Genomic DNA, 19410 nt, shown 5'->3' with positions numbered 1-19410 from the left:
TGGAGCCTGTGCTGACTGGCCCTGCCTCCCGTTCTCCTTCCTTCTGCAGGGCAGAGACGGCCTTCCCGGCCTCCCTGGACCACCTGGCCCTCCTGGCCCCAAGGTGAACACCCAGCCTTTTGATGATACTACCCTGGGACTGGGCCCCAGAGGCTCCATGTAGTGGCTTTTTCAACCCCGTAACTTTATGCGGTCCGGGGACCTGTGCTGACGCCTTCGCATCTATATGAGACTCATCTTCCCTCCATGATTTCGGACTTACAGGTGGCCGTTGAAGACGTAGGTCCTGGACCCGCTAGAGAACAAGGACCTCCTGGACTCAAGGGTGCTAAGGTCAGTGTGGGCTCAACTTGTGACCCAAGCCCAGCTGTGACACTAGGGCCTGACCTGACATCTCATCTAAACAGGGGGAGCCGGGCAGTGATGGCTACCCTGGACCCAAAGGAGACAGGGTGAGGCTCCCTACCCCTTCTGCCCCCTCTCTATGGTTCGTACCATGAGCAGTATGCACATACATGTGCACACATGGCAGAGAACGGGGCTCAGGGCAGGACATTCTGTTTGCAGGGCGTACCGGGCATCAAAGGAGACCAGGGAGAGCCTGGAAAGAGGGGTCATGACGGCAACCCGGTGAGTCTTGCCCCATAGACCACATGTGTGCAAGGATGTGACTCTTACATGTGTTGACACATTTGCAGGGCTGGAGTCCGCACTGCTTAGGAGCATAAGTCCCATCCTTGGCCATCAGAGATGGGGTTGGGCATGGGGCGAGATGCTCTAGACTTTTTTTTTTTTTTCAGGGTCTGCCAGGAGAGCGTGGCGTGGCTGGGCCAGAAGGGAAGCCGGTGAGTGGCCACAGGAGTAGCTGGCCTGGGATCTCAGAGCCTCGCTGTGTGTTTATTACTTGAGGGGAGGAAGGCTATGCCCACGTGCAAACTGTAGACCCAGGTGTATGGTGTCTGGCAGGTTTGCTGTGTGTATGTCTGCGCATCCATGTGCTATCTGTAAGAGTAGTCCACAGATATATGCTCATCTATGCTAGAGAGGTGGGGAGTATAAAGCCCAGGCAAAGGCCCTCAGAAGGTGGGAACAGGCCAAAGTGAGGCCTGGACCAAGGTTCATCAGTTCCTTCCTTGTGCAGGGTCTGCAGGGCCTGAGGGGTGCCCCTGGTCCAGGGGTGAGTACAGGAGAATCCTCACTCCACTCCTATCCTGTGCCAAGCCCCAGTGAAAAGCATTGCCTACTTTCTCTGGGTGGGACAGGTTCCTTTCATCAGACTCTCCCCAACAGGGTAGCCATGGAGACCCTGGACCACCTGGTGCCCCGGTGAGTGATGGAGAAATACTGCCTAGCGAGGGTGGGGGAGGGAGGGGATGGTCATCTGTCACTGGTGATGAACCAGACTTACTTTGTGAGAATCCTGGGGCTCAGGCAGACAACGCTGACCCCTGTCTTCTGCCTTTCCACATTTCTCTAGGGTCTTGCTGGCCCTGCAGGGCCCCAGGGACCTTCTGGTCTGAAGGTGAGTATAGGCATGGAAGGGGAATGGGATGTGCAGATGAAGAAGGAGGGAGATTCTAGGATGCCTTCTTTTATGATGGCACTGAACACATGGTTTCTGGGTCTTTTCCAGGGGGAACCTGGAGAGACAGGACCCCCAGGACGGGTGAGTGGTATAGCCCTTGGGATAGGTTACAAGGACACTCATGGGGTTGGCACTGTTCTGAACTCCTTCTTCCAGGGTCTGCCTGGACCTACTGGACCCGTGGGACTTCCTGGCCCCCCTGGCCCTTCCGGCCTTGTGGTGAGTGAGTTGCAGTAGGGGTACAATGTTCCAGCTCCCATGTCCCACCGGGACCACATTCTCCTGCGCCCTTGGTCTCTCACCTTTTTGACCCTTGTATTTGCTTCTCCCCAACCAGGGTCCACAGGGGTCACCAGGCTTGCCTGGACAAGTGGTAAGTCCTGGCGATTTTGGCCTGGGTTCCAGGGGGTTAAGGGTCATTATGCAGGTCCTTATCTGAGCCCCTTCTTTTCAGGGGGAGACAGGGAAGCCAGGACCCCCAGGTCGTGATGGTACCAGTGGAAAGGATGGAGACAGGGGAGGGCCTGGCGTGCCGGTAGGTGTTTTAGGAGGGTTGGTGGTGGTCTGTTGTGGGGCCTGGTGCTCAGCTGGGTTTTGGGGATAGGGTGACAAAGACTCAGTTCCCCACACTGCTCTTTTGTAGGGGTTACCAGGACAGCCCGGCCCCGTTGGACCTAAAGGAGAACCTGGGCCTGTGGGGGCCCCTGGCCAGGTAACAGCTGGCTCTACTCCCTACTCCCTGCCTACCCCTAAGCCTCAGTTTCCATCTACCATCTGGGGTGTCCAGATGGGGTGAAGGAAGAGCGGCTAAGCTACTCACAAGCTGTTCCCCACAGGTGGTGGTTGGGCCCCCTGGAGCAAAAGGAGAGAAGGTGAGTAGGCAGGAGTATTGGGAGAGAGGGCAAAGGAATGGGAGGGGAAAGAAACCCATTGACGTCCTCTGTTGTCAGGGAGCGCCCGGAGACCTCGCTGGGGCCCTGCTGGGTGAGCCGGTGAGTGACACCCTGACAGCAAGGGCCCTTTGACCCATAGGTTCTCTATCCCCATGACTCTTAGCTTTCACCATATCCTTCACATTTGACCTTGGCCTCGGGACTACCTCCTTAAGATTCATTTGTTTGTGATGGACACCTGTGTTGTCATACGACCCTTATGTCTCTAGGGAGCCAAAGGTGACCGGGGACTGCCTGGACCACGGGGTGAAAAAGTGAGTGGGTGTGAGCTTCCAGCGTAAGTGTTGGGCAGAGTAGGGGTGGGCCTGGGAGGCCAGGGGCCTTTACCATCCTCTCTCTGCAGGGTGATCCTGGCCGTGCGGGAGAGCCCGGGGACCCCGGGGAAGATGTAAGTCTGGGGCCTGGGCAGGAGCAAGCCTGGCTTGACCATGAAAACAAAGACCGTTCTTGGGCTTGTTCATATCTCTGAATCTCTATGCCTTTGTTGTCAGGAAGTTGTGTTTGGAGCGCACAAGGCCACACGCTTTGGGCTCTCAGACTTGTGGATTCAAGCTTGGCTTCCGTGTGCCCACCCTTAATCATGGTCCCTTACCGTGGCTGAGCCCATGTGTGTCTGTTACCGCCTCAGCACCCAGGTCTCGGGACATAGCAGACTTTCCTCAGGCCTCTCCCTGGTCATATGTTTGTAATCGTGTCTCCCTCCCCCGTCTGTCTGAGCGTACATCTGTGGTCACATCTAAGTTCCTTGATGGAGTTTCCATTGAGTACCACATCTGTGGTTCTTTGTGTTTGCACGCTCATGTGTGAGCTCTGTGTGCCTGTGGTCACGGCTGGACTCCCACGTGTCTGTGGCCACATCTGGGCCTCCCTTGGCCTGTGCCCTCAGTAGCCTAAGGTCCTGTCTGACTTCCCATGGGCTCTTAATTATCTGAGTTCCCTTGGGAATATTTTTGCTCCATATAAAAGCTTCATGTTCACATCCCTACACTTTTTATATGTATATAAATGTCTATGAGTGTTTTGCCTGCATGTTTATTTGTGCACCACCTGCCTGCCTACTGCCCTTGGAGGCCAGAAAGGACATCGGATCTCTTGGGACTGAAGCTGTAGATAGTTGTGTGTTTGCTGGGAACTGAACCCAGGTCCTCTGGAAGAGCAGCCAGCACTCTTAACCTCTGAGTCATCTCTCTAGCTTGAATTATTTATTTATATATATTTTTTAGGGTCAAAAAGGGGCTCCAGGACTCAAAGGTTTCAAGGTACATTTATGTGGAAGGGTCTTTGCTTTGGGTCATGGGTTTATGACTCCTTTAGCCTGATAAGACCTCTCTTTCCCTCAAAGGGTGAGCCAGGTGTTGGGGTTCAAGGACCCCCTGGGCCACCTGGTCCTCCAGGTACGAAGGTAAGTGAGTGTCCGTCATGGCTCCTGAGGTGGGAGGAGAGTTCTAGGGCCTGACCTGGGAAGGTGTCTTTCTGTGACCACTCTCCTCTCTAATCTGTTTCAGGGAGACTTGGGTCCACCTGGTGCTCCCGGTGCTCCTGGTGTTGTTGGGTTCCCTGGTCAGACTGGACCTCGAGGCGAGACGGGGCAGCCGGGGCCTGTTGGAGAGCGGGTAAGAGGGCTGGGAACGGCACTAGGGCCCTCTGAATCTGGTAGTGGGTGAGGGGGAAGGGACTCGCCTTTCCTTGGTGATGTCCAGTCTTCAGGGGAAGAGAAGAATGGTTCCTGAGTCACCCCCTATCCCCCTTGTCCTGTTTTCCTATAGGGTCTGGCGGGCCCTCCAGGGAGGGAAGGTGCCCCAGGTCCCTTGGGACCACCTGGACAACCAGGGTCAGTGGTGAGTAGAACTGCCAGATGCCCCGGGTCTGCCCGTGTGAGGGTTATTGGTGGGGACTCAGCCATGAGGTTGGGTACGTGGACACTCCGAGCCCACGGGTTCCTGCTCTCTGCTCCACAGGGAGCACCTGGCGTCCCTGGACTCAAAGGAGACAAGGTAGGTGAAATGCTGCCGGCTCTCGCCTGTGCCTGTCACTCCCCAGTGTTCACTGGGCTCTATAACCCTCTGTCCCCCTTACTTATACCCATTTCTCTGTAGGGAGGCCCGGGAGTGGGGCTGCCTGGGCCCCGAGGCGAGCGTGGCGAGCCAGGTGTCCGGGTATGTATGCCCTCACCACAGCCAGGGCACTGCCCCTCCGTCAGTCACAGCTCTCGCCTCACATTCCCAACCTGAGTCACCGAACCTCATGTCACCATTCAGGGTGAAGATGGCCACCCCGGCCAGGAAGGACCCCGAGGACTCACGGTATGTCCTGGTGGGGAGAGTGCCAGTGGTCTGGCTGCGACTCCCTGCCTGATTGTAGACTGTCCTAGCCCTCTGGTTCGCGTCTGTCGGCTCTGTTTCTCTTCTGCCCTCTCTAGTCCTCTCCGTCTTACTCTGCCCCTTGAGCTGCCTCCTCGATAGAGCTCCCACATTCCCATAACTCATGGGCAGGATTTTTTTAATTTATTTACCTTTATGTGCGTTGGTGTTTTGCCCGCATGTGTGTCTGTGTGAGAGTATCAGATCTTGGAGTTACAGTTATGAGCTACCATGTGGGTGCTGGGACTTGAACTGGGGTCCTCTGAAAGAACAGTCAGTGTCTTTAACCACTGAGCCATCACTCCAGCCCCTCATAATCAGTTTTTTCACACAGGGCCCCCCTGGCAGTCGGGGAGACCGAGGGGAGAAGGTAAGAATGCGGAAGAGAGGCCCCTGGGGTGAGTGGGGGTGATAATGGATATTGTAATTAAGGTCTGTCCACCCTATCCCCCAGCTTAACTGAGGTTCACATTCTTCTACCTCATAGGGTGACACTGGAACCGCAGGGGTCAAGGGTGACAAGGTAAGTGGTTATCAGGGAGGGCTGGAGCAGGAGCCTGGGGTGTTCCTGACTCTTCTGATTCCTCCCCCAGGGTGATTCAGCCATGATAGAGGGGCCTCCAGGGCCACGAGGTGCCAAAGGGGACATGGTGAGTGGTCCGAGTTCAGATGTAAACCGGGTCTCCCTCGGCTGTAGGGAAGAGTTCTGAGGGGCTGGCCCAGGTGATCCAAGAGCTCAGCTTTCCAGAATGTGAGGGGCATCTGGCTCCTGACCCTGACTTCTGACCTTTGCCCTAGGGTGAACGAGGACCTCGAGGCATAGATGGTGACAAAGGACCTCGGGGAGAGAGTGGGAATCCTGGTGATAAGGTACAAGGAAGAGGGTGGGTTCTCCTCGTGGGTCCTGCAAGCTGTGGTGTGTGTGTGTGTGTGTGTGTGTGTGTGTGTGTGTGTGTGCGTGTGTGCGCGGGCGCGCGCACGCGCCTGTGTCTGTGTCACAGAGAGTCAGAAAAGGACGAAGCTTAGTGTGGGTGAGCAGGACAATTAGGCTGTAATGACTCTAAGGGGTGGACATGAGCTCTAGAGGCTCATGGTGAGAACAGGAGGGGGCCCTGGGCTGTGACTCTATCAGGGGAAACAGCAAGGGAGCTCTGTGGGTGTGAGGGGTACTCCAGACGGTGTCTTGATTCTGTCCTTTCTTCCGGTCACTCCTAAAGGGCTCCAAAGGAGAGCCTGGTGACAAAGGCTCAGCGGGATCAATTGGAGTTCGAGGACTTACAGGGCCAAAGGCAAGTTCCACCCCAGGCTCAGCCACGCACGCGTAGCTCACACCTGCCTTGGGGATGTCTTATGCCAGGGGGATCTAGGTTTCCTTGGTCACACTTGTTCACACAGGATCTGTGTGCAGACTGGGCCTGGCTTACTGGGTCACCAAGTGGCTACTCGTGCCAGTATGGGGCGTGGCTGTACTGAAGGGCTTGCTTCAATCTGTTTCCCACAGGGCGAGCCCGGTGCCGCTGGGATCCCTGGAGAGCCAGTAAGATGCCCCAATGCCATAGAGAGCCCCTGTCTTCACAAAGCCCCCATTCTCATGATGGCAGGCCCATGTAGCCTTTTGGGGACCTAATTTTGATCTTCCTTTTACCAGAAGCTCCTAGCCCTACAGTGAACTCTATGATGGTGACCCCAGCCTATGGTGACCCTTGTCCTCTTGCCATCTAGGGTGATTCCTTTTGATATCTCAGTTTCCCCTCTTGAGCCATGTCGACACCTTTTCTCCCCAGGGAACCCCAGGAAAGGATGGAGCCCCTGGTTTCCGAGGAGACAAAGGAGATATTGGCTTCACGGGTCCCCGGGGCCTCAAGGTGAGAAAGAATCTTTTTTCTTTCCTGGCCAAGATGGCCTGGTGTTGGAGAATAAGGGGCCTAGGGTCGATTTGGGAGCTCAGATTACAGTGTTAGCTCAGGTTGGAATGTCTGGAGCCAACAGTAAGAGCTGGTTTGAAGGTGAAAGAATCGGAGTGAGGTAGAAGTGGCTCGTTTTAAATTTTTTGAACCCAGGTTCTCATGTAACTCATGCTATGTAGCCAAGCCTGGACTTGAACTCCTGACCCTCCTGCCTCTACGTCTCAAGTGCTGGGATTACAGGTGTGTGCTCTCACAACTGAGAAGTTGCTTTCTTATCTGTTTTCCTTACCACAGGGTGAAAGAGGAATAAAGGGAGCCTGTGGCCTTGATGGACAAAAGGGAGATAAGGTATAGATGTATTGGGAGATCCTGGGGCTGTGGGGCTGCCGCAGGGGCCATGGGGACTGTGGGTGCTGGGGCCCAAGGCTCACTCCTCCGCCTGATACCTGCAGGGAGAAGCTGGGTTTCCTGGACGCCCTGGGTTGGCAGGACAGAAAGGAGACATGGTGAGCATCAGGGTGCACCCTACATAAAGAGGGCAGTTGGTTAGATCCAGCCTCACATTTTCTTTCCTCTAGGGGGAACCTGGTTTGCCAGGTCAGTCCGGGGCTCCTGGCAAAGAAGGCCTGATCGGTCCCAAGGTACAGGGGCTCTTGATATTAAACTTGGTGGGATGGAGCCCAGATGGGACAAAGTCATGATCGGATCAAGGGAGGTTGTGACTTTGGGGATCCTGTGTGGCTGCTTTTGAGATTCCAGGAGAGGTTGGGGTCACAGTAGAGAGTTAAGAGTGAGAGGGTAGAAGGGGAAGGAGGGGGTCATGTTGTATCGGGATGGGGCTTGGGTAGAGCTGGTGTCATGGGATCATAGTTGGGGCAATAACAGATACTTGGCTCATACACCGTAGAGGGCGTTGGGCCAGGAGGCTCACAGAGCTCAGAGACATACAAGAGCAGAGGGATAGCAGCACTGAAGGTATTTCCTGCTTCTTCTGTTTCCAGGGTGACAGAGGCTTTGATGGGCAGTCAGGGCCCAAGGGTGACCAAGGCGAGAAAGGAGAGAGGGTAAGTTGAGGTCAGGGTTTGTGATCTGAGGGGAGCATTGTCTTTGGTAGTGGTTTCACCTTAAAGGAGTTTTAATCACCAACCCTTTTCTATCTATCTACAGGGGCCCCCAGGAGTTGCGGGCTTCCCGGGTCCCAGAGGGAATGATGGCTCTAGTGGTCCCCCCGGGCCACCTGGTGGTGTTGGTCCCAAAGGCCCTGAAGGACTCCAGGGTCAGAAGGCAAGGATCCCTAGCTGTGATACCAGACCCTTGTCCCTACCCTTCCTGCTTTTGATTTTAGACAGGGTCTTACTATGTAGCCCCGGGGAGGTTGGAACTCTCTATGTAGACCAGGCTAGCCTCAAATTCAGAGTTTTGCTCGCCTCTGCCTCCCAGGTACTTTTTGTTGTTTATTTTGGAGGCAGGGTTTCTCTGTGTAGCCCTGGCTGTCCTGGACTCACTTTGTAGATCAGGCTGGCCTCGAACTCACAGCGATCTGCCTGCCTCTGCTTCCCCAAGTGCTAGAATTAGTGGCTTGTGCCACCATGCCCGGATACATCTTATCTTCATTCTATGTGTATGGATATTTTGTCTGAACACATGTCTTCCACATATATGTGTGCCTGGTGTCTGAGAAGACCAGAGAGGCATCAGTCCTGGGGTACTGCAATTGCAGATGATTGGGAGCTGCCACATGGGTGCTGGTGACCAAGCCTGGGTCATCTATAGGAGCATCTACAGCCTGGCTTTCTTTTTTTTTTTTTTTTGTTTTGCTTGCTTGTTTGTTTTTAATAGTGCTGAGAGTTAATTCCAGAGCCCCACACATGATACTCAAAGGCTGTATTGCTGAACTAGGCTCCCAGCACCCTACCTTTCCTGCCCCTCTAAATCTTGAACCTAACAGCCCATGCTCAGGTCTCCATGCTCCAATCTCTGAAGCCATGGTCCTCCACTTGCCTGTATTCTGACCCAAACTGTCACTGACCCTGCCAACCTGGTCCTTGTGTCTGACAGGGTGAGCGAGGTCCCCCTGGAGAGAGCGTGGCGGGGGCTCCTGGTGCTCCCGGCACCCCCGGTGAGAGAGGGGAGCAGGTGAGTGTGGCTTCCTGGGCTTGGAGTCAGAGATTAGCATGATCTCTGGTGTCTGAGAGCTATCACAACCTGGTCACATATGCTGCACGCAGGGGCGACCTGGACCTGCTGGCCCCCGTGGGGAGAAGGGCGACCCTGCACTGACTGTGAGTTTAACCTGGGTGGGATGGAGCACCCAGCACCCTGATCCCTCGTCCTAGGGCCCTTGACTTGATATGACTTGTCTTTGATTCCTGATTTATGCGACCCATGATTCATGGGTTCCCTGCGGACCTTGTGGTCTTGTGTTCCCAGGAGGATGACATTCGGGGCTTCGTGCGTCAGGAAATGAGTCAGCACTGTGGTGAGTGAATCTGGCGTGGCGACTCCTGCCCCCCCACTGCATCCCAGGACACCTAGATGAGGGCTGGCAGGTCCCCAGAACTTACAGAGGGCAAGCTATGTGCGCCTCAAATGCTACAGGACAAACATGCTAACAGGGCTTCCTTAACGGAGGGAGGCAGACAGATGTGGTCAGCTGCATAGTGTTCTGATGACTCTGTGTGTGGAGGGGTAGAGTAGGGAGCAGAGCTGGTCCCAGCAGCAGCTGGGACACAGGTGGGGGAGTGGTGATTCTGGGGGCCTGTTTTTTCCTGTCACAACTGCTTTCATGTCTGTGCCTCCTGCCCCCGACTTCCTTTGGCCCTTGCTTCCCTGGTCTATTCCTAACTTCTCATCCCTCCTGGTCCGTTTCCACTATGTTTCTTCTTGTCTTTCTCCTTCCTTCCTCCTCTTCACCTCTCACAGGTTCTCTCTCCTCCTTTGTCTCGCACTGGCTCTCCTGCTGTCTCTGTGTATATCTTACCCCCTTCCCCATGCACGTGTCTTCTGTATGTTCGTTCTTTCTTCTCCATCTTCCCATCTTTTTGTTTCTTCTTCTCCATTTTTCATGATCTCATTCTACTTTCTCTGTTCCTTCCAGCCTGCCAGGGCCAGTTTATTGCATCTGGATCACGTGAGTAGCTTTCTGTATCTAGAACTTTCTCCATCCAAGGCACTGGCTGCCCTGCCTATCACTCGGGTCCTCTCTGCGGGTGTGTGTGTGTGTGTGTGTGTGTGTGTAGCTAGGGTGGCTGACTGTGATACGGACGGTGTCATCACCGCTGTTCTGCTCTGTGCTGCAGGACCCCTCCCTGGTTATGCTGCGGACACAGCTGGCCCCCAGCCCCACCGTGTGCCTGTCCTCCGGGTCTCTCATGTAGAGGAGGAAGGTGAGGCTGATAACCCGTGGGCCATGTACAGGCAGGGCACAGATATGCATATGGTTATTCATGCACCAGGGCGCAGGGCATGTGTGCGGAGTCCACACACAGGACACACACAGAGATTTGCATGTGGGGGAAGGTGGATGTTGTCTGCCCTGTCCCAGAGCCTATAGGAGTCTCCTCACAGCATACCCCTCCCTGCCTGCAGGCCAGGTGCCCCCTGAAGATGATGACGACTTCTCTGAATACTCGGTGTATTCTGTGGAGGACTACCAGGACCCTGAGGTTCCTTGGGATGGTGACGGCGAGATTAAGGGCTTGGACCAGAGAGGTTCAGGTAGTGCCAGACAGAGCCCATCCCACTGCTGCTCTTTTGTGATCTCTGATTCCTCTGATCCCGTTATCCCCAATGACTTCACCGCCATTGACACTAGATCCCTGCTCCCTACCACTGGATGAGGGTTCCTGTACTGCCTACACTCTGCGCTGGTACCATCGGGCTGTGCCTGGTGGCACGGCCTGTCATCCCTTTGTCTATGGTGGCTGCGGAGGGAATGCCAACCGATTTGGAACCCGTGAGGCATGTGAGCGCCGCTGCCCACCCCAAGTGGTCCACAGCCAGAAAACAGGTAGGGGCCTAGATTCTCTCAGTGAAGGCTGTACCTATATATATAAATGCCTGGCCAAGAAGTTCCCAGGGACTGGGGACCTGGAGCAGACCCCAGATCAAAGAACTGGTGACATATCCCCAGCTGTGGAGCCTGCGTGGTCCATCTCTGAGTCAGAGCCCACACTCCATCGCTCATGGCTGCTTTGCCATGTTTTTATGCAGACGTTATGATGGGAAAGAAGTCCAGAGGGCTGAATGTTTTCTGATGTGCTCCACACAGGTGCTGCCTAGGGCTGAGGTCCGGACGGCGTGCTTGATGGTCAGCAGTCCCAGGAGGTGGCTGGGCTCGGCAGGGTCCTGCTGTTCTCCACTTGGTGCTAGAGTTGTGTGTGCGCGCGCGCGTGTGTGTGTGTGTGCGTGTCCACTGTTTCAGTGACTTGGTCCTGTGGGTCAAGCCTTCCCCCCTGTGGACAAATACCCATTGTGGCGCCTGCTTTCCTGGCAGATGACTCACTGTTGGGGGTGGTTGTGGGTAGTGAATGGATGTGACTGGTGTCCAACCTGCCCCTTGACCCAAGGCTGTGATGCCATGGTGCTGATTCGGGGTGGGGGGGAGGTCATTAAAGCTGCTGTTTTAAAAGGCTCTTGTTGTGGACTGTTTGAATGAGATGGGGATATGAGGAGGCAAATTTCCCTTGGGGGAAGGGGTAGTCAGCATCATATTGCATGATATAGAATTCTCATGCCTAGCCCTTGTTAGTTTTCTGTGCTCTTAGTCCCCTGACTTGTCCCCCTAAAAGAAGTAAATGGGGGGGGAACTAAGGAGGTGTCCTTACTGCTCCCTAGGAGGGGATGAGTCATAGGTGGGGGGCTGCCTCATGCCAGGAAACATGTCCTAGCTCCTACCCCAGGAGGCTGGGGGACATAAATGGGCCTTGAGGTAGAGTAAAGGATCAGGCCGTAGGACCGTGTTGCGTGGCCCTAGTCTCAGCAGCCCCAGCAGCCCCAGCAGCCCCAGATGACCCCTGAGGAAGCTGGCATTGTGGTATGAGTGGCGTTGGGTCGGGATGGGAAAGGTCTGGGGTTGAGGGGGCCTGGGCTTTAGGTGAATGGAGACCCCTGGACCTGGGAGACTCTGGGGTCTCTGATTGCTCTGTCTACTTCACCTGTCCTCTTTGTCCCTGTTGCTGTCCTTCCTTAATTAGCATGTGCTCAGAACCTGTCTCCATTTTGTCACTGTGGGGTCATCTGTTTCTGAATCTTTCTTTCCATCTAGCCACCTCCTGGATGGTTTGTCTCTTTCTGCCTTGTTTTCTTTCTTGTCTTCCCCTATCTTGCTTTGTCTCCATCCCATCCATCTTCCTCTCCTCCTCTTCTGCTCCTCCCCCTGCCAATCCCTTTCTTTCTCTGCCTCCGGGTGTCGCTGCGTCCTTAGCTCCCTGTTCTCATTCTGTTACCTTTGGAGGTCTTAGACAGGGTCTCATTATGTAACCCAGTCTGGCTTCAAACTCAGGCCCTGTCTCAGCCTCCCAAGTGCTGGGATTATAGACATATGCCACCATGCCCAAGTCCATGTTTTCATCCTTTCTGTCTGGCTCCTGCCTCTGCCTGGTCCTGTCTTGGCTTTCTTCAATGTTGATCCTGTGCCTCTGTCCCTGGCTGGCCTCTGTAAACTCTCCAGCCCCTCTTTGTCTCTTGCAGTCTGTCTCCTTCCAATGAACCGCAGCTGCAGAGCCCAGACCCTGAGCCTCTTTTCTCCTTACAGCCTTACCACATGATGACCAGGTGGGCACGGGTGATGTTCATGGTCCTGATGTTGGGTAGGGTCCTGTTGGTCCCAGGGACCCCCATCCCCACCTTCCAGCTCATCTCTCAGAAACATCTGGAGACAACTCCCTGCTCTGTGGCTCCAGAGAGCCCTTCAGCCACTACCACAGGGCCCTCAGCTTCCTGGAGCAACTCTAAAGCCAACCCTCACCGGGACACACAGATCACACTCTCCCTGGATGTCCCCATTGGCCTCCTGCGGATCTTACTGGAGCAGGCCCGGAACAAGGCTGCCAGGGATCAGGCTGCCACCAATGCCCAAATACTAGCCCGTGTTGGCCGCCGCTGAGACTGACGAAGGGGGTCCTAAAGATGGGGTGACTCTGGATGACAAGTCCTGGAGGACAGCGGCAAAACTGGACAGTATTGCATCTAGGCAGAGCACACAGCCAGGCATCACCATCGTGGACCGCTGCCATAGCTTCCGGGAATCTGCAGTATGTCTGTACAGCCATATGGTGTCTTACCATGCTTCTGTGGCCCTCACTCTTAACTGTTTGGGCATCCTGGACACTAGCATGTATGTTTGCTACATGGAATCTTGTTGTGTATGACTGTGCCTGGCAGGCACAGAGCATCTTGATGCCATCACATAAAGCTCCATCACTAAATGTTAAGGAGAATCAAGCCAGGATCTCAGTGCTGTACCTGAAAGCCATCTACGGCCATAGGCCCGGGCCCCTCCCCCACCTGGGGCTGCTACACCAGAGACTGATGTCAAGGCTTGTCCTGTGGTTTTGTTTTTGTTTTTCAAGACAGTCTTGCAATGGAAACTTTGCATGTGCTAGAACTTGCTAGTAGCAATCCTACTGCCTCTGCCTTCTGTGTGTCAGCGTTACAAGCCTGTGTCATCACACCTGAGGACATGCTGGTTTTGTGTTCTGTTCGGCAGCACCCACTTACTTAGATATTCTTATCAGAGACATCTCCAGGCACTGGCACAGATGGCCACACAGGAAATCTGGCCCTGGTAGTTTTGCCTGTGTGTGTGTACATGCTGAGTCCCTGCTTGATATGAGACTCTCTGACAGCTGTGTGTGTGACCAAATGTTGGAAATAGAATAGAGGGTGCTTGACTCCCAAATCTACACAAAATACACACAGCCAAGCATTGTCCTAGCCACACCTCAGCACCCCCACCAGGTCCATGGACACAGATGGCTCAGGGTGGAGGGTGTGGGTACTGCCAGTGCTCCCAGCCGACTCTGGGCCTTCCTTCATGAATTGTCCTAAGCAAAGTTGTTCGCATCTTCCGAGCCCCAGTTCCCTCGACTGTAAAGCAGAGTGATGCCACCAGCTTCTTGCGGCACCCAGTGACAGGGTGTACATGAAGGTTGTGGCTGCCGGAGGCACTCGTATAATAAACGTCAGATGACTGAAGGATGGGAAGCACCCAGATCACACAGTCATGTGCACCCAGGCAGTGGCATATGAGGGCTGAGTCATACCTAGCTTCCCTGCCCTTCCATTCACCTTCCCTCCCTACCCTCTGACCTGCACACTTCGAAAAGAGTAGGCTTCACCTCCTTCACATGCCCCGTTCAGCCGGGGCTGAGACTGACTTTCTGGAGGTGTGATCCTGTTCGCCTGTGGGTAAGGCAGGCGCTCCCAGTGGTGTAGAGAATTCATGAAGGAGAGAAGACAGCCCCTGAGAGGTATGGGCAGCTCGGACTGGAAAAAAGCGGCCAGAGCGCTGAGCGCAGCTGCTTGCCTGGATGGGGGCCTGGCAACCCCAGGGAACAAATCAGCCCTGGGTAGGGGAGGGCGGGTCTGGGACGGTTGGAGAGGCGGGGCGTTTTCCCTCTGGGCCTGCGGGGCGGGGTTTTCTTACCCTTGCAGAGCCGTGGGGGTTGGGGGGGGGGGGCACGAGGGGGCGGCGGCCCTGGTTCGGTAGCATGATGGACAGAGGTACAGCAGGAGGCACCTCTCTAACCAACCCTGGGCAGGAGAACCACGGCCAGGGTAGGCACTGGGTAGCGTGGGGAGGGTGGGCATTGGAAAAGATCTGGGTGTAGCGAATATGGTGTTGGAGGAAGCCCAGGGGTGTTGGGGGTCTCTCAGAGTACCCTGAAAGGGCATCAATCTGTCAGTGGCCTGAAGGGGAGGGAAAACTGGGGCCTTGTAGGGAAGAGGGGCCTGGACCAAGGTGGGAGGACTATAAATAGTCTTCCTTTAGCCAAGAAGGAGAGTGAGCCAGCTGGAGCTGCCTAAGGCACTCCCCACTATGCCCCTTGCTGGCCTCTTAAGGGGTCTTGTTCATCAGTGTCGCCCAGTTTGGGAAGTCTTTTGTGTAGATCAATCCTAGCCTTTAAGCCTGTATTCCTAGGGCACCCACTGTGTGTTCTATGCTGGCTCTGAGTTTCTCCACTCATCTACTGTGTACTCTCCCCCCTCCCCATTGGCCTCTCTGAGCAGTTTCTTTGCACTTTTGCTAGCTTGCGGTCACTTGAGGCACCTACTGTGTGCCTCGTGCCAGGCTGGAATCAGGAAGAGAACTACAGGCTGCTACTCATATGGCTGTATATCCTCCAAGTTGTAGACTCACGCTGTGAACTCTGGGCTCGAAGGGATGCTGGGAGCAGTTCTTGGAAGTGGCCAGAGGAAGCTGGGATTCCTGGGAACTCTCTCCATCTAGCAAAGCAGCCTCTGGTCAGAGAATAAAGAGGAAGAGAAGGCGCAGGGCAGCAGGCCCTGGACCTTATTTTGTTCACGTGCGCGTGCCTGGGTCCAGGACTAATTAATATCCATGCTTCTGTGTATGTGCGTGAGCATGTTCCTGAGCAGTTGTGTGGCAGGGCTGAGGCCACTGGATCTTTATGTTGTAAACGGTGGCTTGTTGGTACAGCCAGGACTAGGCAGAAGAAACAGAGAGAGTAGGAAGAGTCTGAGCCCTGAGAACTTAGAGGACTTTGATCGAATGGCTTCTATACTGGGATACTAGGAGGTTAGTACCTAAGGTGCCCAGAGAGCCAACCAGGGTCATGGTAGAGAAGGGCTGAGCTAGTCGTGTTCATACGTGAGTGCACACTGGCATCTCAGCCTTTCCTGTGCCTTGGTGCGCTTTGAGATTCCCTGAAGAGGGAGACATCACGAGGGCTTACTGAACATCTGCTGATGTTGGGGAAGCAGAAAGCTTGGAGGGCGTTTCAGCGGAGGGAGCAAGCCAGAGGCTCCCCGTGAGAAGCGAGACAGTAAGGCGAGATGTAGGAGGCGAAGCTGTGACTGCTGGGAGACGAGCACCACGGGCTGGCCCCATTCTCTGCACTCCTCCCTGGTGCATCCTCAATTTCTTACCTAAGAAAGGAGGCCGTGGAAGGAAAGGTGTCTACATCCTCGGAACAGGCGTAGACCCTGGCATTGGGAAGGTCGCCTAGATTCCTGATGTTGACCCATGACTTCCTAGCTGGAGGTATGGACTCGAGAGGGCGTGTCTGGGTCAGCCCAGGGTGAGTTGAGTAGAGTGGGAGGTATGGAGCCACATTTCCTGAAACCAGGCTCAGGCTGGGTGTGGAGATGGCTTTGGCCCCTTTCCCTGCCCTACGCTGCCCTAGCTACCAGCTCTTGAGTAACATCCAGGAGTTTTGGGGAAGAGAATGCACAGGCCTGATGAGGTGCTGGGAACCCCTGGATGTTAGAGGTGGGAGCCTCTGTGATGTGGTGATGTGTATGAGTGAGTGGCAATGAGGTTTCTGAGGCCAAATGTGTTCCCAAAATGGCCTTGGTCATGGCCAGGACACAAACAGGAACAGAATGAATGGTTTTGGAGAAGGAGGAGCTGCTGATGTTCACAAGAGGAGCCTTGCTCATTATGAGCCACCAGTGGGTGTGTGCCAAGCTGCCCACCTCCCTCCGGGCATGGAGGGAGGATATTGCGACTGTAGAATGAGGAAAGAGGAAATGGATATCTGCCCAGAGCAGGGTATTTCCCAAAGTAGCCTGCCAGAGCTGGTCCTAGGGAGGCCCCAGGTGGGCTTCTGACCTTTTATTCCCTTGGGAAGTAGTTAAGATATCTTTGTTACAGTCATTCGAAGGGTCTGTTGCCAGACTCTGAAGAGTTAGGTTGGGACTTGGTGAGCTGATCCAAAGCAGAGATGTGAAAGGAGGGCCTGGCGCATCCATTGTGAATGACGTCAACCTTGTTTTTATGTCCCTGGCTTCTGGCGGGGCATATATGAGTCAGGAGACCTGCCAGGGCTTTGGTGGAGGATTATCACTATAGGGCAGAGAGACTCAAGCCCTGCTGCTGGGACCCAGAGCAGAAAGCAAGCATACAGTTTGGAGGGCGGAGCTGGGCAGAAAGGAGACTCTTCAGAAGACCGTGGTGGAGATCAGACACAGAAGACTGGCTTCCCCACGCAGCCCCTCACAGGCCTGCCAGGGGTCCTGTTCACCGGGGATCACCCGGCTTGGGAAGTGTTTCATATGGCACCGCCTTAGCCTTTAAGCCTGAGCTATGAGGCCTGGCCCCTGGCCCTTCCCCCGGTACATTTTCAGAGGCAGAGTGGGGGATAATATAATGAATGAAGGCCTGTAGTCTTGGGACAGATCTCTGAGACTGATACATTTAATCTGCGCCACAATCTTGTGAAACCGATGTCTGCCTCGCATTTTCTTGATGAAGAGACGGAAGCTCATTTTAAAAATTCATAAACTCATTATTAAAACTTTTAATTGGGTTGGGAGTGTAGCTCAGTCTGTAGAGTGCTTGCCTAGCATGTACAAAGCCCTGGGTTCGATTCTCAGCCCTGTATAAACACTGTGTGAGAACAGTGGAACTTGGATGGTGAAAGCAGGACAATCAGAAGTTCAAGGTTATCCTCAGCTACACGTTGAGTTCCAGGCCAGCCTGGGCTTCATGAGACCCTGCCCTTTTTCTCCCCGAAAGAAAGAAACAACAATTGGTGTGTATGGTGATTGGTAAAATGTAAATCCTGGGAAGAGAATAAAAGAAACTGCTAGGGCTTGTGAGTCCCCAGATAGTTTGGTCATGTATTTGCTCCAACTGGGCTGAGGTTTAGCCCAAGTTCCCCAGTAGCCATGCCAAAACAGGGTCAAATTTGAGATGTATCCTGTGTCTATGTCCCTGAGATAAGGGGACTTTTTCTGCGTGTTTGAACAAGTTGTTCTTGTGGACGCGGGAAGTTTCGAGGGTGGGAGCAGCTGAGGAGGCCGGAGAAGGTCCAGGAGGGCGCAGCGGTGGTTGACTGCCAGGACAGCAGGCCAGTCACCAGAGCCACTCAGGGACAACTGCCAAGCGGGTCTAGACTATCTTGGCTCTGAGGGTCACGCGGGCCCCGCCCAGCTTCGTACGCCTCTCACCCGGTAGCCGTGACGTCCCATTTCCCAGGCAGCAGAGGCGGTACACGCTTTGAGGCGGGGCCGCACAGCCCTGGGCGGGGACGTGGGTGGGGCCTATGCAAATACGAATCCGGCCGAGTGCGGTAAACTTCACATCCGGGGCGGGGCCTGCATAATCCGGGTGTCAGGCTCATTGGAAACTGAGCATGCGTGTTATCAGCTCTAGTTTGAAGGACGGGGCGTGCTTAGTCCAAAAAGAGGCGGTAGGAAAATTGGGCATGCGTAGTCGTAGGCCAGCGCCTCTTCAGTTTGGGTGGAGCCTATTAGTGCTGGGGCGGGCCTGCGGGAAGATGGACAAGAGTAGGAGCCGCTAGAGGAGGGGCGGGGCCCGAGGGGCGGGACCTCGGGTGGCCCGAGGTGGCCGGGTTGCTGGGTGAGAAGCAGCGCAGTCCGATTCATCCCGGTACGGGGATGGCGTCCCCAAGGGAACTGACCCAGAATCCCCTGAAGAAGATCTGGATGCCGTACAGCAATGGGCGGCCCGCTCTGCACGCCAGCCAGCGTGGTGGTAAGACGGGGTCCGTGGGGAAAGGAGGAGGAGGAGAACCCGGATGGGTGGGTAGATGGCTGGGCGAGGGTCTTACGTGGAAAGGCGGAAGACAGGTAAAGAAGCAGGCACAGGTGAGGCTGTTGTGACTGATGGGCGGAGTCGGGAGGCTGGGAACAGGTGAATCGTGGGTGACAGTGGTGCTGTGGCGGTGGCCCGCAGGAGCTAAGGGTGGTGGAGCGGGAGTGGGGATGGGTGTGAGGGGGCAGCTCAGTCTGTTGGAGACTGGGTCTGGACACCATTACCCTGGGAGGGCACTGACCCAAGCTGTTTCCAGTGCCTGGGTACAAGGGAGGACTTCGTGGTCGTGGGCACTACTTTTTCCTCTCTCCTGGCCACAGAGCGGGCTGGCAGGTAGTCCGGCTGGAGACTGAGCTCCAGACACGGCTTTTGGCCTCTCTGAGCCGAGAACTTTTGAAAGCCTAGCAATGGGCTAGTAGTCCTCAGCAAGACAGGTACCCCTTGGTCTTAAACCCAAAGTTTTGGAGGACCTTCAGGGGAGCGCAGTGGTCAGGACTGAGTCAGGGGAACAGCACACCTTGGGGCCTATCTCAGTGTCCTTGGACCTCGAGGCACCGAACGAGTTCATGTGTAAATGACTGCACGGGAGGACGGAACATCGCGGAGACGTGCTGAAATTTCTGAATTGCTAAGTAACTCACTCCTGGGATCCTGGGTGTTTTCATCTGCTTCCTTGGTTTTTCTGTTTGTTCTTAAATGAATCTGCAACTTTTTCATTAACAGGGAAAAGGGGGGAAAAACTTGTTTTAGGAGTGATTCAAATATTGTAATGAATTTGCAGCTTGGCAAAGACCTCAGAGAACATCTAGTCCAACTGGAGGCGCAGATATGGAAATGGCTGTTGTGTGATGTCCCAGGGTCT

At 54.8% G+C, this 19410-nt stretch overlaps 3 protein-coding genes across 7 annotated transcripts in view; all 3 read left to right on the top strand.

Annotated features, from left to right (window-relative positions):
- Col7a1 (collagen type VII alpha 1 chain) overlaps positions 1–11436 on the top strand; it is a 31242-nt gene extending 19806 nt beyond the window's left edge. For both annotated transcript variants that reach the window (XM_021663286.2, XM_021663278.2), the window contains exons 76-119: positions 50–103; positions 265–333; positions 408–452; positions 568–630; positions 801–845; positions 1142–1177; positions 1291–1326; positions 1478–1522; positions 1634–1666; positions 1742–1804; positions 1923–1958; positions 2040–2120; positions 2229–2297; positions 2422–2457; positions 2536–2577; positions 2748–2792; positions 2882–2926; positions 3762–3797; positions 3881–3940; positions 4044–4151; positions 4305–4376; positions 4497–4532; positions 4635–4694; positions 4797–4841; positions 5233–5268; positions 5386–5421; positions 5492–5548; positions 5697–5768; positions 6116–6187; positions 6400–6435; positions 6683–6763; positions 7100–7153; positions 7258–7311; positions 7384–7446; positions 7807–7869; positions 7973–8089; positions 8864–8941; positions 9034–9087; positions 9236–9284; positions 9903–9935; positions 10105–10191; positions 10394–10522; positions 10620–10814; positions 11076–11436. In XM_021663286.2, coding sequence (XP_021518961.1) covers positions 50–103; positions 265–333; positions 408–452; positions 568–630; positions 801–845; positions 1142–1177; positions 1291–1326; positions 1478–1522; positions 1634–1666; positions 1742–1804; positions 1923–1958; positions 2040–2120; positions 2229–2297; positions 2422–2457; positions 2536–2577; positions 2748–2792; positions 2882–2926; positions 3762–3797; positions 3881–3940; positions 4044–4151; positions 4305–4376; positions 4497–4532; positions 4635–4694; positions 4797–4841; positions 5233–5268; positions 5386–5421; positions 5492–5548; positions 5697–5768; positions 6116–6187; positions 6400–6435; positions 6683–6763; positions 7100–7153; positions 7258–7311; positions 7384–7446; positions 7807–7869; positions 7973–8089; positions 8864–8941; positions 9034–9087; positions 9236–9284; positions 9903–9935; positions 10105–10191; positions 10394–10522; positions 10620–10814; positions 11076–11086 — 2637 coding nt within the window. In that variant the 3' untranslated portion in view covers positions 11087–11436. The remainder of the gene's footprint in view (positions 1–49; positions 104–264; positions 334–407; positions 453–567; positions 631–800; positions 846–1141; positions 1178–1290; positions 1327–1477; positions 1523–1633; positions 1667–1741; positions 1805–1922; positions 1959–2039; positions 2121–2228; positions 2298–2421; positions 2458–2535; positions 2578–2747; positions 2793–2881; positions 2927–3761; positions 3798–3880; positions 3941–4043; positions 4152–4304; positions 4377–4496; positions 4533–4634; positions 4695–4796; positions 4842–5232; positions 5269–5385; positions 5422–5491; positions 5549–5696; positions 5769–6115; positions 6188–6399; positions 6436–6682; positions 6764–7099; positions 7154–7257; positions 7312–7383; positions 7447–7806; positions 7870–7972; positions 8090–8863; positions 8942–9033; positions 9088–9235; positions 9285–9902; positions 9936–10104; positions 10192–10393; positions 10523–10619; positions 10815–11075) is intronic.
- A 94-nt stretch (positions 11437–11530) lies between these two features.
- Ucn2 (urocortin 2) lies at positions 11531–14055 on the top strand. The gene is made up of 2 exons (XM_021662028.2): positions 11531–11840; positions 12561–14055. Exons 1-2 carry the CDS (start codon positions 11814–11816, stop codon positions 12909–12911), a joined length of 378 nt encoding a protein of 125 aa, XP_021517703.1. The 5' UTR covers positions 11531–11813; the 3' UTR covers positions 12912–14055.
- Positions 14056–14110: 55 nt separating this feature from the next.
- The window catches only part of Pfkfb4 (6-phosphofructo-2-kinase/fructose-2,6-biphosphatase 4), a 47006-nt gene continuing 41706 nt past the window's right edge, over positions 14111–19410 (top strand). The window contains exon 1 of one of the 4 annotated variants that reach the window (XM_060385246.1): positions 14111–14277. In XM_060385246.1, coding sequence (XP_060241229.1) covers positions 14250–14277 — 28 coding nt within the window. In that variant the 5' untranslated portion in view covers positions 14111–14249. Of the gene's footprint in view, positions 14278–14486; positions 14585–18246; positions 18489–18519; positions 18602–19410 lie in introns of those variants that run through there. The other 3 variants (XM_021663313.2, XM_021663305.2, XM_060385245.1) reach the window with 3 other exon arrangements.

This window comes from Meriones unguiculatus, chromosome 6 (assembly GCF_030254825.1).
Source record: "Meriones unguiculatus strain TT.TT164.6M chromosome 6, Bangor_MerUng_6.1, whole genome shotgun sequence".
Taxonomy (NCBI): Eukaryota; Metazoa; Chordata; class Mammalia; order Rodentia; family Muridae; genus Meriones; species Meriones unguiculatus.
This window is presented reverse-complemented; position numbering and strand designations above follow the sequence as displayed.